This window comes from Xyrauchen texanus, chromosome 28, assembly GCF_025860055.1.
Source record: "Xyrauchen texanus isolate HMW12.3.18 chromosome 28, RBS_HiC_50CHRs, whole genome shotgun sequence".
Taxonomy (NCBI): domain Eukaryota; kingdom Metazoa; phylum Chordata; class Actinopteri; order Cypriniformes; family Catostomidae; genus Xyrauchen; species Xyrauchen texanus.
The window spans coordinates 12,350,852-12,367,703 of NC_068303.1; the positions used below are offsets into that span (position 1 = coordinate 12,350,852).

The 16,852-nt window shown below is 36.4% G+C and overlaps 1 protein-coding gene across 6 annotated transcripts in view; it reads right to left on the reverse strand.

Moving 5' to 3' along the window:
• Nucleotides 1–1,853: 1,853 nt before the first annotated feature.
• LOC127622385 (CYFIP-related Rac1 interactor A-like) overlaps nucleotides 1,854–16,852 on the reverse strand; it is a 44,625-nt gene continuing 29,626 nt past the window's right edge. For 2 of the 6 annotated variants that reach the window (XM_052096475.1, XM_052096477.1), the window contains exons 3-12: nucleotides 11,764–11,843; nucleotides 6,768–6,889; nucleotides 6,529–6,634; nucleotides 4,158–4,294; nucleotides 3,979–4,056; nucleotides 3,763–3,879; nucleotides 3,553–3,632; nucleotides 2,811–2,937; nucleotides 2,640–2,710; nucleotides 1,855–2,536 (exon numbers count right to left, since the gene is read on the reverse strand). In XM_052096475.1, the coding sequence (XP_051952435.1) occupies nucleotides 2,473–2,536; nucleotides 2,640–2,710; nucleotides 2,811–2,937; nucleotides 3,553–3,632; nucleotides 3,763–3,879; nucleotides 3,979–4,056; nucleotides 4,158–4,294; nucleotides 6,529–6,634; nucleotides 6,768–6,889; nucleotides 11,764–11,836 (975 nt within the window). In that variant the 5' untranslated portion in view covers nucleotides 11,837–11,843 and the 3' untranslated portion in view covers nucleotides 1,855–2,472. Of the gene's footprint in view, nucleotides 2,537–2,639; nucleotides 2,711–2,810; nucleotides 2,938–3,552; nucleotides 3,633–3,762; nucleotides 3,880–3,978; nucleotides 4,057–4,157; nucleotides 4,295–6,528; nucleotides 6,635–6,767; nucleotides 6,890–11,763; nucleotides 11,844–12,332; nucleotides 12,414–16,852 lie in introns of all 6 variants that reach the window. The other 4 variants (XM_052096478.1, XM_052096479.1, XM_052096476.1 and 1 more) reach the window with 3 other exon arrangements.

Genomic DNA, 16,852 nt, shown 5'->3' on the forward strand with positions numbered 1-16,852 from the left:
GTCAAGTCAAGTCAAGTGGTTTTTATTGTCGTTTCAACCATATACAGTTAGTACAGTACACAGCAAAACGAGACAACGTTCCTCCAGGACCATGGTGCTACATAAAAACAACAAAGGACCAACATAGGACCACATGAGACTACACAACGAAATAAAATACCTATATAAACTACCTATATATACCTATATAAAGTGCACGTGCAAACATGTGCAAAAAGTACAGGACAGTACAACAAATTACTGACAATGAACAGGACAATAGACAGTGCAGCACCGACCAGTACTCAGTAGTGCAAAAAGATGACAGTTTCTAAAATGTAAACATAACATACTATGAGATAATGTTCTATGCACATAGCAGTTATTGAGGTAGCAGACAGTTATAAAGTGACAGTTATTAAAGTGCAACTCAGGACACGTGTGTGTCAAACCAGTCTCTGAGTATTGAGAAGTCTGATGGCTTGGGGAAGAAGCTGTTACACAGTTTGGCCGTGAGGGCCCGAATGCTTCGGTACCTCTTGCCAGACGGGAGGAGGGTAAAGAGTTTGTGTGAGGGGTGTGTGGGGTCGTCCACAATGCTGGTTGCTTTATGGATACAGTGTTTTTGTAAATGTCTTTGATGGAGGGAAGAGAGACCCCAATGATCTTCTCAGCTGTCCTCACTATCCTCTGCAGGGCTTTGCGGTCCGAAACGGTGCAAGTCCCAAACCAGGCAGTGATGCAGCTGCTCAGGATGCTCTCAATAGTCCCTCTATAGAATGTAGTGAGGATGGGGGTTGGGAGATGTGCTTTCCTCAGCCTTCGAAGAAAGTAGAGACGCTGCTGGGCTTTCTTGGTGATAGAGCTGGTGTTGAGGGACCAGGTGAGGTTCTCCGCCAGGTGAACACCAAGGAATTTGGTGCTCTTGACGATCTCCACAGAGGAGCCGTCGATGTTCAGCGGAGTGTGTTCAGTGTGGACGGAAGGGTAAAACAGAGAGAAAAAGATGCTTTTCAAACGAAAACATATTAGTGTGGACTAGGCCTAAGATTCCCCATACAGCACTGCATGTACAGTTCTGCCTAAGGGGTGTTTCCTATGTTTACCTTTCTAATTTTGTATTTTATTTTTTTCAGTCGGGGTAGCGTGCGTTGATGAAATACTTCTAAAAAATCTTTGTTTGTGTTTAGCAGAAGAATGCAAGTCATACACATCTGGGATGGCATGAGGGTGAGTAAATGATGAGGGAATTTACATGGTTGGGTGAACCATCCCTTAAAATACACATATGCTCAATGGCAGTCTGGGCTGGGATGAGATGGCGCTCCCTGGAATGGAATGATATTTCCAGCAAGCTCAAGAGCAAGGCTAGAGAAACACTGCCATCAGGTGTTGAAAATAAAACCAGTGTGGTTTAGTCAGAGAAACCTAAATACATTGAGGACATCCTGAGCTATAAATTGATATTTCAAACTGAAACTAAATGTAATTAAGTTTTAATTGAATGGGTGCTGTCTGTGCTTACCCATGTGAAGGTTGTACATTTGGAAAAGCTACACTTTGCCAACTTATCTTAAAGACTGCAACAGTATTTTGATATTTAGTACTGGAAAAAATTAGCAACTCTTTAAGGGCTTAACTTTGAAAGCTTACATGTAGCTCTTTTTTAAAGATGCTTTGCAGTTTCTATGAATTACAAAAATTGTTAAGCATGCATATACACCTTTAAATCTTCAAATATTTAGCTTAATATAAATGTAGATTATTCTGTCAAGATGTTTTAACAATAAATCAGCCTTAATTTAGGCATTGAAGAATCTGCCTGAATACAGCTCTGAAATTCAGGATAGTCAGTTAATTTATTTTCCCCATTTAGAGTCAGATGAGATATAATCAAAATGTCAATTTTATTTCAAAATGTAAAGCTGTATTGATGAGTAACACATGTTAGAAACAAAGAGGCACACAGACATGAAGAGCACACATCACATAATAACAAAAATAAAAGCTGATGTCTCCACCTTTAGCCAAAACATAGATTTGAAAATATAGCAAAATTGGTTCCATCACATTATGGTGTTTTGCAGAACTGTCTTTTCTGATCATTACCATCTTACAAAATACAAAAGCACAACCATCCAAACACACCTTACTCATGCACTTTTGACTACATTTTAGCCAATAGCACTTCACTGTAACTCACAACCAATGCATTAGCCCCTTTGGTTAATATGATCACTGTTATCTATATAAAAGCAACATGGCAAATATTGTTCATTTTGTGAATTTTCATAAGGCTGCTTGGTTTCATCATTTGTGCTTTTGTCAGCAGTATAGGCATTCGTTTAAAATAAAGGTCTGCTTTTTTACACTGCAGTAACTTGGATGGAATGATTATGTAAATACACCCAATTATTAACATCAAGTCCTTAAATAAATGTAAACATGTACATCTTTTGAGGTCAGAATATTGACCCACTTCACCTAAAACCATTACTGGAGCATTGTTCTGATATTTTTTGGTGTGGACTCATCATTCAGGTGTTTTGTGGTGAACCTGGTAGAAAGGGAGAAAAAAAAAGTGATTTAAAAATTATGCAATAATCATTGTAAAGTTCAAAACAGAGGATATTTCTTTAAGAAAAAGGAGGAAAACATACTTGAGGGCATTGAGGAGACCTTCAACATTATCTGCTGGCTGATCTTTCAAGACTTTAATGCACCCTTTCATCTAAAGAAATATTGTAAATTACATTGAGAAACATTTTAAACCCAATCAAATCAGGAAATATGTATTGGATGATTGAGGAAATATGTGGATGTAGACTTACATCAATTTTTGAGGATTTGTTGAAGGCACCGTTTGGATGCACATGGTCGTAAAGGATAATAACCCCCACCATTACCCTCATACAAAAGAGGAGAGTATCTTCACTGTTGAACCGGCTTGTGTATTCTCTGTTAGCAGAACAAAAAGACTGAGCTTACTGGCACAAATTAATAAAGAATTCATCACTTTTGCAGTCATTTATGATTACTTGACTGATTATTTATAATGATTAGAGTACTAGTGTCTCCATTAAGATATAAAAGGTCCTGAGATAATAAATCGTCTTTTTGAGCCCCCACGCACGCCCTTGAGAAAGACCCATAATGTGTCCCATAAGAAATGTTTATTATTTAGCAACATTTGCCAGCCAATAAGTCACACAAGTGGTTTCCTTCAATGGACAGACTGATGTGCAACTTGGGAGGAAGTTATGATATAGAAGATCAATATATAGCTGCTGACATATTTCAGAATCAAATTAGAAAAATAAATTTCACTACAGAAACTTTCATGACTTTTCCATGTTTTTAGTGATTTCCATGACATTTTCAGCCATGGAAAAAACTATTATAAAATGTCCTGGTATTTCCAAGACTGTAGAAACCCAGACAGTCTTATGCCAAACCACCAAGAAATCTGACATTTCCAATCCTAAATTACATTAATATAGCATATATGAAATTATGTTTATCAAAGCAGAAATATTAAAACGTCAACGAGGAGAAAATTGACTTGGTACTCACGGCGTCTCCAGCATGACCTTGCATACACTTGCCATGGTGCTCAGGCAATCTGTGGTGTTCTCAAGAGGTAATGTCTTATTCTGCACAGAGGAAATATATTTATAAATATGAAAATAAAAAAAAATAATAATTCTCTTTAAGTTAAATAATAATTGATAATTTTGAATCATTCAGCCATCTATTTTACATTATGTGATGAGAAAGACCTACCACTGTAACAAAGTTTGTTGTCGCTGTGCTCAAGGTCTTCAGCATGGGTGTGGCCTCCGCATAGAACAGAGACATTCTGTTTGCCATTTCATTATTGACCTCATTTTCAATATTCAACTTGATAGAAAAGAAAAATACATACATACAGAAGCTAAAACAGCTGTGGGCACAATATCTTTGGTACTGTTTCATCACATGTCAGGTCACTAAACTTACATTCATGTTGTTTAATCTATTTCGACTTATTGTTCTTCTGTAGTAGCTGAAGTCGTTTTGGATGGCCGGAATTCTCATCTAAACATATGACACAACGTGGTGAGCTATGCTTTTCTTTCTTGAATTCCCCTAATATGACAAGTGAACACAGTGAAGAATAAGAACGAAGCAGCTGGCACCTTCAGCTCATCAAAGCGGAGGGTGAAATGTAGGATTTCTGCGAACTGTTTAGCGAGGGCCTGTTCCCTCTCCAGGTGCTGAGTGGGAGTGTACGGTGGACATGTCAGAGAATGTAACAGGCTCTGCAGCGCTTCCTCTACATGGAAGAGAGGAGAAGTCTGATCAGATATAGAGCTGGCATAACATTTTTACAGATCAAGGAGAGAACACTTTTAGCTCTGTGAATTTCTAGTACGTAAAATCCTGTTAAAAAATATTTAACACACTCACTATTTTATATAATTTGACTACTAACAAAATGTCAAACAGTGTATATGCATGAAAGTCATGGACATTTCCAGCACAGCTCAAATTCTGAATTGTGTTTAATAGAATTCTGTGGTGGAGATGAAAATAAAAACTGTACTTTGAGATATAAAGGCCAGCTTCTTGCCTATTAAAATAAACTTTACATGAGTTTACAGAACTGGCTGCTTATAATAAACACACTAAAATAAACAAAACCTATCTATGAATTATATACACGATCAGCCACAACATTAAACCACCTGCCTAATATTGTGTAGGTCCCCCTTGTGCCGCCAAAACAGCGCCAACCCTCATCTCAGAAAAGCATTCTGAGATGATATTCTTCTCGCCACAATTGTACAGTGTGGTTATCTGAGCTACCGTAGACTCTGTCAGTTCGAACCAGTCTGGCCATTCTCTGATGCCATCTCATCAACAAGGAACTGACAAAGTCAACACTAACTCAGTTTCCTATGTTCAAATAATATTTTCAAATAGTTGAGATGCGGGTTGGCACTGTTTTGGCGGCAGGAGGGGGGCCTTCGCAATATTAGGCAGGTGGTTTTAATGTTGTGGATGATCGCCATCATTATAACAATACATAATTGTGCTATCTTATTACCTTAGTAAATTAAGTAGCTTAAATATCTCACCTGGCGCTGATATTACAGTGGCAAATCTTAGCATTTTCTGCGATTTGGCTCTCTATATTGATTTTATTTTCTTATTTTTCTGTCATATAGCAAATATTCTACATTCATACTGAAAGATTAGCACGCACAAGTACAGTCTTAACTGTAGTTCAAGTAGTTTAAAATACATGAGAAGCATGAAAATTCAAATTTCAGCAATCGCAGACATTCGCATTCAGACAGGATCAGATTTCTTGGAGGACCCTTGAGTTAAGGCCCTGACATAAAGTACTTCTAGAGAAGTTCTTCTTTATTGAGGGGTAAAGAGAAGTTCTAAACAGCTGAGCAACGGTATACTGTTTGCAAACATTCAGGCACTGGCCACTGCTGTGGGAGGCGTTTAGAGGAGCATTTAAATATACATGTAAATCATGTGTTATCAATGGCTTTATGCCTCATTCTATAAGCAGAATTCACATTAGGTCAATAAAAGAAGCTGTTTTAACCACTTGATTATGATTTAATATGTAGAGAGTAGAAATGTTTTAATTGGTCATGTTTAGATTCTGAATCCATAACGCTAATGAGTTAACATGCTATACGTGGCCATAATATACGCCAATTACACTCTGTTCTTGTTATTTATGATGACACTGATAATACTGCAAATATGGGGTTATAAAAGAGTGTTAATGTTCAGAATAAATACAAAAGAATGATAAGAGAGGCATATATATATATATATATATATATATATATATATATATGGGCAAATGTGTAAATGTTTTTTGCTGCTGATGGCACATGAGTGAAGCAGCATATAAAACAAGAGTGAATGGGCACTTGAGAGTATACGATTAGCATGAAATGGTCTTGTCTTGTGTGTTGAAGTTGAATACTGATTGAAAAAAAAAAAAAAAAAAAAAAAAAGGAATAGGTGGAGCTCCAGGTCACACCTACCGATGACATGGACCAATGGCAGCAAGAAAGTGTTTAGCAGCTGGTTAGAAGTTTTTCTAAATGTTCGCCCAGGCAAGCTGTTACGAACAACAGAAATTATCAAAAAATACCTTTTTGGCCAGATTCACATTCGTTCTTCGATTTCGTAAGAAGCATATCTGGGCCTTAACCCGAAAAACAGAAGGTAATTTGCTGTGCATTTATTACAGAGGTTGTGTGAGAAAAATACAGACTTGTCAGATTCGGAGGGGATTAAAATATATAGTATATCTGTGAAACATGAATTTCCCTAACCTCCTCAGGAAAAATAGTCCTGTCCGAATAGGGCTCAAGTCAGTATAAATGTGACCTTCACATAATAAGTCAAATACTGAAATCTGTTTTGATAAAAAAAAAAAATAAAAATTTAAAAACTCATGGGAGATTCAATTTGAAAAAAAAAAGTTGAAGAAACACCAATATATGGATCCAATTAATTATGCAAGTTTACCTAGTTTCAATGAAAACACATAGAACTTCTTTAGGCGAATAACAAGGGGACACACAGAGTTCCATGCCCTCTCCTGAAGGAACATGTCATTAGGATTCTGTATTGCCTAAAAAGACAAGCAAGACAAGCAAGCTTTTAAATACAGTTGACTGACCCATACACGTAAAAAAACAAAAACAAACAAAAAACAGTATTATAACACTATTTCTTGTCATTTTTGTGCATGTGTCAAGACTTACATCTCGAATTTCCTGACCCGCCCCCTTATAGGCTTGTAAGCCAGACAAGATGCTCTCCGACTCCCGGAGGACAGCGTTTACTTGATTCCACACGTCTCTTTCACAGTCTGTTGGCTGTGCATCTGAAACAAATCAACTTTATTACACACTAGCAAACACTAGTTATCTAATGCGATAACTAAACATGTTATCTAAATATGCTAATTACACATGTTACATGTCCTAAACAAGCGCAACACTATTTCCAGCAACAGGTTTTTCAGCCAATTAGAACATATTTGAAGTTATATGGAGCATGATTTTGGAAACGTTTCACTGCGAGTAGGGCCACCAAGCACCTTACAACATAAACATTGACAAAATGTCCTGACACTCGTCACTTAAATGTTCATGAAGAGATTTATTGCTGGTCACTTTGTCACATCTGGTTAGGACAGGTGTTAGGTAATAAAATATTAAACAAAGTGGCATCTGCAAGCAAAGTATGCTAGACCTTTTCTCAGAACTAGCTTTACTTTTCTTACTTTGCCATTTTAGCTGTTATTTATAATCAAACTGTTTAAAATTAATTTTAGTGAAAATATGAAGTCAGTTCCCCACATGGTGCCCTTGCTGAGTAACCACAACTGCAATATAGTTAATCAAATTAATAGACATATTCTACTTAGACTGACAACCAGGATGTGTCCCAAAAAAAAAAAAAAAAAAAAATTATATATATACACACAGCAGTTGTCAAAAATATTTGCACCCTTGGAAAATATGCGCAAAGGCTGTGAAAAAATCTGCACTCTTTAGCCTTTTTATCTTTCAATAAGAAAAATCTGACCTTTAATTGAAGTTAAACAATTGAAACAGGGGAAATATCTCATTATTAAATAAATATTTTCTCCAAAACGCATTGGCCATAATTATTGGCACCCTTCTATTCAATACTTTTTGCCACCTCACTTTGCCAAGATAACAGCTCTGAGTGTTCTCTTATAATGCCTAATGGAGGTTGAAGAACACATGGCTGGGGATCTGAGACCATTCATCCATACAGAATCTCTACAGATCCTTCAAATTAAAGTATGTTAGTGGACTCTCCTATTCAGTTCACCCCACAAATTTTCTATGGGGTTCAGGTCAGGTGTCTGGGATGGCCATGGCAGAACCTTGATTTTGTGGTCAGTGAATCATTTTTGTTTTGATTTTGATGTATGTTTGGATCATTGTCCTGCTAGAAGATCCAACCAGGGACAATTGTAAGCTTTCTGGCAGAAGCAGTCAGGTTTTGAATTTTTATCTGTTGGTATTTGATAGTCCATTTGATAGTCCATTATGCGATTTATCCGAACAAGATGTCTAGGACCTCAACCTCAAAAACAGCCCCACAGTTAACTGTGGGCATTGGGTACTTCATCTCTGTGAACACCAAACCCATCTCTGGTGTTTGCTGCCAAAAAGCACTTTTTTGTTTGATCTGACCATAGAACCTGGTAGCATTTGAAGTTCCAGTAGGGTCTGGCAAACTGAAGATGCTTGAGTTTGTTGTTGGATGAGAGCAGAGGCTTTTTTTCCTTGAAACCCTACCAAACAACTGTGCAATTCTCCAGCTGTGATCCTTGGAGATTCTCTGGCCACTTGAACCATCTTCTTCAGCGTGCGTGGAGACAATATAGTCATGCGTCCTTTTCCAGGTAATTTTCAACATCTCCAGTTGATTGGAACTACTTAATAATTGCCCTGATGGTGGAAATGGGTATTCTGAATGCTTTAGTCATTTTCTTCTAGTCACTTCCCATTTTGTGAAGCTAAACAATTGCTGCACATCAGAACTATATTCTTTAATCTAACCCATAGTGATTGATGATTAAGGGAATATGGCTTCAGATATATATTTATATACATTTATATACTTCAGATATATTTTACTCATAAGAATTTCTAGGGGTGCCAATAAATGTGGCCAACATGTTTTGGAGAAAAATATTTATTTAATAATGTGATTTTCCCATCTTTCAATTGTTTTACTCTTAAGGTTAGATTTTTTAAAAAAAAATTGTATGAAAGATAAAAAGTATAAACAATGTATAAACAATGGAGATTTATTTCACAGCCTTCTTCGCACATATTTACCAAGGGTGCCAATATTTTTGGCCACTACTGTGTGTGTGTATGTATAATATATATATTTATTTATTAGGGCTGTCGATTTAATTCAGTGCAATTCATTTGACTAAAAATAACGTGTTAATAAAAACTAAATTAACGCCATTAATCGCAATGCCACCCGGAACGTAATATGGAAGATTCCTGAGAAATGCAAGCCTGTAGTACCACCTGTTTACTCCAAAGGGCAGTACGTGAAACTTACTATAGTGAAGAAAAACACCCTTGAGCAGCAGAAGACAGACATGCGTTACGTTCTCGCATTCAAAGCACTTGATGGAGCGCAAATCCGAAGGGATCTCAATATGTGCACTAAGTATTAAACTATATTTAACTTGACACAGTGACCTAAAAATTGTAATGCTTAAGACGCAAAGCATCCAAGACGCTACACAAGCATGTCTGACGCAGATGTTCATTGACGGATCTTTAAACAAGCCCTCATAATAAATCTCCAACTGATTGACAAATTCACTTGTGAAATGAATTGCTGTGAACTGTATGCCAATGATTGACTTCTGATCAATAATATGGTGGTAAATTGTCTTATAAATGATTAACTCTTCTGCCACAAGAATGTAATGCACTTTAATTATCTGCTGAGAAATGTGTATATATATATATATATATATATATATATATATATATATATATATATATATATATATATATATATATATATATATATATATATATATATATATACACACACACATTTTTTAAAATATATTTAAAGATAACTATGTATCATTAAATATTGAATTATTGTTATATGAGGGGCTTTCTCAGCAAATATTTGTATATGAGATTAATTAATCGGACACAGTGTAATTAATTCGATTACAAATTTTTTCGATTGACAGCCCTAATATTAATATATATATATATATATATATATATATATATATATATATATATATATATATATATATATATATATATATATATATATATTTATTTTATTTTTTTAAACACTACTTCTATTATTTTATAATTTAAAACCTAACAAACTTCTTTTTGAGGAATGTTTTGATGTAAAAGTGTGCCTGTACTATCTTTAAAATAAATGCCACATGGTTTGATATTATGTTATCTTTAGGCAATGATATTCATACAAATGGCCAAATAACACTCACACCATGTATATGTGTGTATACATGTACACATTTGAACTCAGAAGTTTACATACACTTTAGCCAAATACATTTAAACTCAGTTTTTCACAATTCCTGACTTTTAATCGTAGAAAACATTCCCTGTCTTTGGTCAGTTAGGATCACAACTTTATTTTAAGAATTTGAAATATCAGAATAATAGTAGAGAGAATTATTTATTTCAGCTTTTATTTCTTTCATCACATTTGGGTCAGAAATGTACATACACATGAACGTGGTACCTTCAGGCATTTGGAAATTGCTCCCAAGGATGAACCACACTTGTGGAGGTCCACAATTTCTTTTCCGAAGTTTTGGCAGATATATTTAGATTTTCCCATGATGTCAAGGAAAGACCACAGGTATACCTCCAATTTAATACACCTCTTTTCAGAAGCTAATTTGTGTAATTATCTAAAGGCTTGACATCATTTTCTGGAATTTTCCAAGCTGCTATTAGTTTTGTAAACTTCTGACCCACTGGAATTGTTATATAGTCAATTAAAAGTGAAACAATCTGTCTGTAAACAATTGTTGAAAAATTACTCATGCACAAAGTAGATGTCCTAAACGACTTAGTTAGCTCAAATTAAATCTGTGGAGTGGTTAAAAAGATTTTATTGACTTCAACCTAAGTGTATGTAAACTTCTGACTTCAAATGTATATGCATCCTGCAAAAATCTAACTAATTATATATTTTGCTTAGCCAAAAAAAAAAAAAAAAAAAAAAAAAAAGAGTTTCCCCAATATTTCAACATTTCATAGAGATGCTTATACCAAAAGTGAATTTCTAGCTTTTTTGTTGGTTATGCTTCTGACATTCCTTCACACAAACAGCATCAAGGATATGTTGGTCATTTTGGGAGAAGCTCTTTTTAAAGTCAATAAATAGAAAAATAAATCAAATTTACAGTGCAATGTAATACAATTGGGTTTGAACATGGTCACAGAGGGTTTAATGCTGAAGTGAGAAATCTTTTGCACCACAAGCACTTTTAAACAGAATTGCAAAAATAAACATTTTAATCAATGAAATAACCTAGTAAATAACCTATAAATGGGTTACTTATTGTTTTCATTGCATATAAAATTAGATGGAGAAAGTATTGTAACATCGAAAGTTACAAACTTCAGCTTTAAATGTTAACTGGATAAGTATATGGTGGTATAAAGGTTTTCACGTATAAGATTTCAGAATGAGAAAAGTAGAGACCAGAGAACATAGAATGTCAGGAAAATGTCACAGAACAAGGAGGAGCACAGTTGAAAAGAGCAATAAGGTAATTTCTCAGAGAATGAATCATGCTTTTAATGTAGTATGGAGTGAGTACTGCTACACAGACAAACATTGGACTTGATGTTAATTACACATACTGAAGATTGAAAACTGCACATATAGGTTTACCAGCAACAAGTCAGAATTTAAAATATTTTGAAGGAAAATAACTTAGCATTTGCAATCCTACTGGAGTAACTAGACTCATTAAAAGATTGCATGTTCAGAAAATGTTCAAATAGTTTGCATATTCTCTCAAACTCATTTGCAACGCAAAAGCATTTAGAAGCTCTGTTTTGCGGTTGCGTTATAACGAGTACATTTGCAAAGACAATTCAGACAATGGTACTTGCAAAAGGTTAGAAGTTGGAAAAATTGACAGACACCAGGCCAGGCAAAAGCTCTGCTCACTTTCAAAGTCAAGGAAAAAGTTTGGCCCCTGATCAAGCTCGGTGCAAGTGAGCACTTTTAACAGATTCCCCATTTGGTTTCTGAAAGAGAAAAGCAAGAAGAGAAAAGAGAGAAAGAGAGAGACAGGTATTGCACGTCAAGGACAGTCACAGCACAGGACATCACGGAGTGTTAAAGAGTGATTCTGCTTAGTCTCATGCTCCTAAATACAGCATTCCCTCATCAGCTTCTCATGGTGAACATGGACATTTTCCTAAATCGAAACCATTTCCATACAAGAACCTTTTTTATTTTCCGAATCATTGTCAGCACATTTATTCTAGTTTATTCTCAGGACAAGCTTTAAACAAAGCAAGTGCAAGACTACAATTGCAAAGAATAAACCAGAAATGTGAATCAATTATTATTGTAATTTCATACCATTTATTCACCAAGGGAAGCAAAGTGAGAAAACTGTCCTATAAGAAAGCAATTAGACTGTCAGTCCAGCTCATACCGCTACTGCTATGGAGAAAAACAACTGGTTATAGTCTCGTCAACCCCAAATTCCACCTCTTCACAAAACTTACTTTCAAAGTCCAGGAAAAAATGTGGATAGTTCTCTATTTCCCTTGTAAGGACTTTTAGAAGATTACCCATTCCAGCGAAACCTAATCAAGATATAATGATAAAGACATGAATTTAAAAAATGAGCAATGAGACCTCTTGCATATTAAAACAATACCACCTGTTTCAAAGCAACTGATCAGAGTACTCTAAATAATAAATGCTCTAGACTAGAGAATCTACACTGTAAGTTGTCATTAATGGAAATATCAAGTTGTCTTAATTATGTCAAGATTTGGGCTCATAACTCAAAAATGTGTTCACTAAACATATTCATCTTAAAAAGGCAAAGACTTAAGATTTTAAGTGTTATTAACCCAGTACAAAATGGTGCACACAATCCCTTGTTGCTATAATTATTTAATTATGTTTCCTTGGTCAGAGGTTTAAATAGTTATTATTAAGAATTTATAGACGTTTTAGCTCTTTTGTTGTATTAATTATGTTGTTTTGTTGCAAATAGTTGTGTGTGAATTGTGCTACAGTTTGAATCAATTAAATTAACAGTTGAAACAGCAATATTTAAATAGCAAGTTAAGACTAATTGCATCTAGTTAACTCAACTTAAATAGTTAAGTTCACTCTACTTGAACACCAAGTTCATTTAACTGAAATAATCAAGAATTGGGAGACCCCATTACTTAATGGAATTGTGGGGACAAGTTTACTCAATCAAATAAGTGCAATTAACGAATTAGTGTTTTCAGAGAAGAGAATCTCACCTATGTTTTCTAAACTAAAGAAAACAATACTACAACAAGGTTTACCCAGCGTATATGACCTCATTTGAAATGACAAGTGGAGAAATAACATTAAAACCACCTGCCTAATATTGTGTAGGTCCCCCTCGTGCTACCAAAACTGGCATTTCTGTGTGCAGAACTGTCGCTCACTGGATGTTTAGTTTTTGGCACCACTTGGAGTAAATTCTACTCCAAATGGTGCCAAAATCAGCAGTTACAGAAATACTCAAACCAGCCCACCTGGCACCAACAATCATGCCGACGCTCAGATGTCCAACATGCTTTCCCGGGCCGCCGTGAGCGTGGGGTTGGATTGGAACCCTCCGTCCTCCCCACAGCCTTCACGGTTGGATGACTGGTTCCTGGGGGCAGCGCGCCGTTTGCGGCCTCGCATCCCCCCGGTCCCGTTTTTCCCCAGAGGTGCATGATGAGCTGACGTCTACGTGGAGAGCCCCGCTCTCCTCTCGTCTAGGTGCCACCCGCTCCACTCTCTCCACCCTTGACGGCGGAGAGCGCCACGGATACGAGGCGATTCCCCAGGTCGATAGGGCAGTTGCGCACCATCTATGCCCCGGTAGCCCTACCTCCTGGCGTGGTCGCCCGTACTCCCATCCAAGCCCTGTAGGACAACATCCTCGCTCAACGCAGAGCCTACAGTCTGGCTGGACGCGCTGCCTCCGCCCTGCATGCGATGGCCCTCCTGCAAGTCCACCAGGCCAAAGCTCTCAGAAGCATGCACGGGGGTGGACCTGATCCTGATGTGCTGCAGGAACTGCGCTCAGCAACCGGCCTCGCCCTGAGAGCGACGAAGGCCACAGCACAGGCACTCGGACAGACGATGGCCACCCTAGTGGTCCTGACTCATATGTGTGATTTTATGCAATGCACTGCTGCCACACAATTGGCCGATTAGATAATCGCATGCATGTTTCTGTTGGAAGTATTTCTGTTACTGCTGATCTTATGGGATTTTCACGCACAACAGTCTTGGAATGTTCTCAGAATTGTGCCAAAAACAAAAAACACCTAGTGAGGGGCAATTCTGCAGATGGAAACACCTTGTTGATGAGAGAGTTCAACAGCGAATGGCCAGACTGATTCAAACTGATAAAGTCTACGGTAACAGATAACCACTCTGTATAATTGTGGTGAGAAAAATAGCATCTCAGAATGCTATGCCACTTCACTCAATTAATATAATAATGCTATTCCTGTTTATACTGCCAGGCATTTAATAATAAAGCAACAAATGAGAACTTAAAATAAATGCACCTTTCAATTTTTGTCCATATGATGACTGACAACATGTCAGATCAGATAATTTTTAAACAAGTATTTTTTAATGGAACACTAGCATGATCTTATCAAAATAATTATTAAGTTCTTTATTTTCAAATGAGGGGGATAGAATGTGAAGACTTTGTAAAATTCTTTACATTTATTAATAGGTTCACATTACTTAAAATTCAAGGTATATTATAGGAACAGTTCACTCAAAAATAAACATTCTCTCATTATTCACTTACCCTAATGCCATCCCAGATGTGTATGACTGTCTTTCTTCAGAAGAACACAAATGCAGATTTTTAGAAGATAAGAGCTCTGTTGGGTCCTTATAAACTTTCTAACGTCATGTCAAGCTTTTTATATAATTTTTTTACAAAAATGCATCGATTTGTTTTAGAAGACATTGACTGATCGCATGGAGTAGTGTGGATTACTTTTATTGCTGCCTAAATATGACTTTTTGGACTGTGCTGGCACCAGTGTACTTCTGTTATTAGGACATGTGTGGCATGGGGGCGTGCCTTTAAGTCTCCCTCCGCCATCACTACAATGAGTGCTAGAGATAGTTATGCACCAGGTGATGAGCCTTACTACTCTCTCTCTCTCTCTCTCTCTCTCTCTCTCTCTCTCTCCCGCAGACCGACACATGACCACTGAGCTCTATCTTATTCTAAAAATCTTAATTTGTGTTCTGCTTAAGACAGTTATACACATCTGGGATGCCATTAGGGTAAGTGAATAATGGGAGAATTTTCATTTTTGGGTAAACTATTACTTTAAATAAATAATTTAGGTAATAGGGGCTTGGCTTACAAAAAAAGGATTGGAAACCCCAGCTGAAATGCATTAAAATAAAACATGGCAATGGTTGCAACTCTTCCTTGATACAGCAGAGGGAGCAAGTACACATCATAAAGCTATTATCTGGCATAGTGGCAGTGAATCTCACCATCTATAAAGGATGTGGTGTGATGTGACTAACTAATCTCAAGCCAAAATATTTAATGATGAGTTTGCATTTTATTTCACACATTCATTAGCAAGTCTACAAATGTATTAACATCAGCCCCTTCGAACAATGTAGAATCCACAAGTCACAGATTCTCCACATAATCTTCCATGCAAGAGGATGCAAAGACAATGCTGTTTCTGCTGTATGTGGTTAACTGCCACACATGAGTGCAGGTAATTCAAATGAGCTTCCTGTCAAATCTACAGTTCTTCAACTATTGGAACAACAGCACTTGCAAAAGCATGAGAAACTCACTCGGGTGGCTGTGAAACAAAGTGGGCACTGAACGTTCTGCCCATTTCTAAGCCACTATGCGAGTGTGCATGTGCGCGTCCATCACTATGAACCCTATTCATCATACAAAGTGAATCACAGTATGACAAATTCAGCAAGCCAGCATTCAGACCAGCTCTCTGCCCACATACTGCATGTCAAAAAGCTATTACAAATGCATCTGAAAACACATGCACACGCACACAGGCCTTGACCTGCATCATCAATGAGGTGATCTTATGGTGTAAACATTTTGGAGGGACCATGGCAATGTGTTTATGCAGTGTAATGAAAAAACTTCAACATGTTCATTGTGCATGTGAATGTTGTGAACCAGAATAACCAGGAAAGTTGTTGAGGGAGTGTTGTAGAAAAATACCCGTTTATAAAAAGATATTCAAGATTTTAAAACTTATTATAAATAAAGGGAAATTGATTCAGATTTTGTGTGTGTGTGTGTGTGTGTGTGTGTGTGTGTGTGTTTTTGTGTGTGTCTGGTGATATTAATACTAGCTGTAGTAAAACAGATAGTTTTGAATCTAAATTCTGATTGGATAAGCCAGGTTTGAAAGGAAAATCAAATGGCTTGCGTTAATAGTAAGGCTCTTACAATGGAAGTGAATGGGGCCTGTTAATAAATATTCTAATACACAGCCAGCCACAAGACGCAAACATTACAAATGTTACAATTTTAGTGTGATAAAAATCTCTATTCTACATGATTTTAGTGCAATAAAATTGCTCACAGGGTTCACGACGTTGCGTGATCATGGCAACAAAGTTGTAATATTGGATATAACATCACACAAACAAGATTAGTAAGCGATTTTGTCACATTAAAGTCATGTAACGTATAATGTTTATGTAGTGGCTTTTTGTAGTTTTTGAAACAAAGTGGTTTTTTTTACGTTTATGGACTGGCCCCATGCTCTTACATTCATTGCATATGTTTTTTGCATCTTTTTTAAAATAAAATGGAAGGAGTATTTTATTTATTTGTAATCAAAATTGCCACAAATGCTTATTGAGCTTAAATTTTGTTGAACATGGAACATCCTATTAATAGTTTATTCCAACTATTACTAATAATAAATGTACACTGGCTGCCAAAAGTTTGGAATAATGTACAGATTTTGCTCTTATGGAAAACTACTTCAAAGAGTTCTCA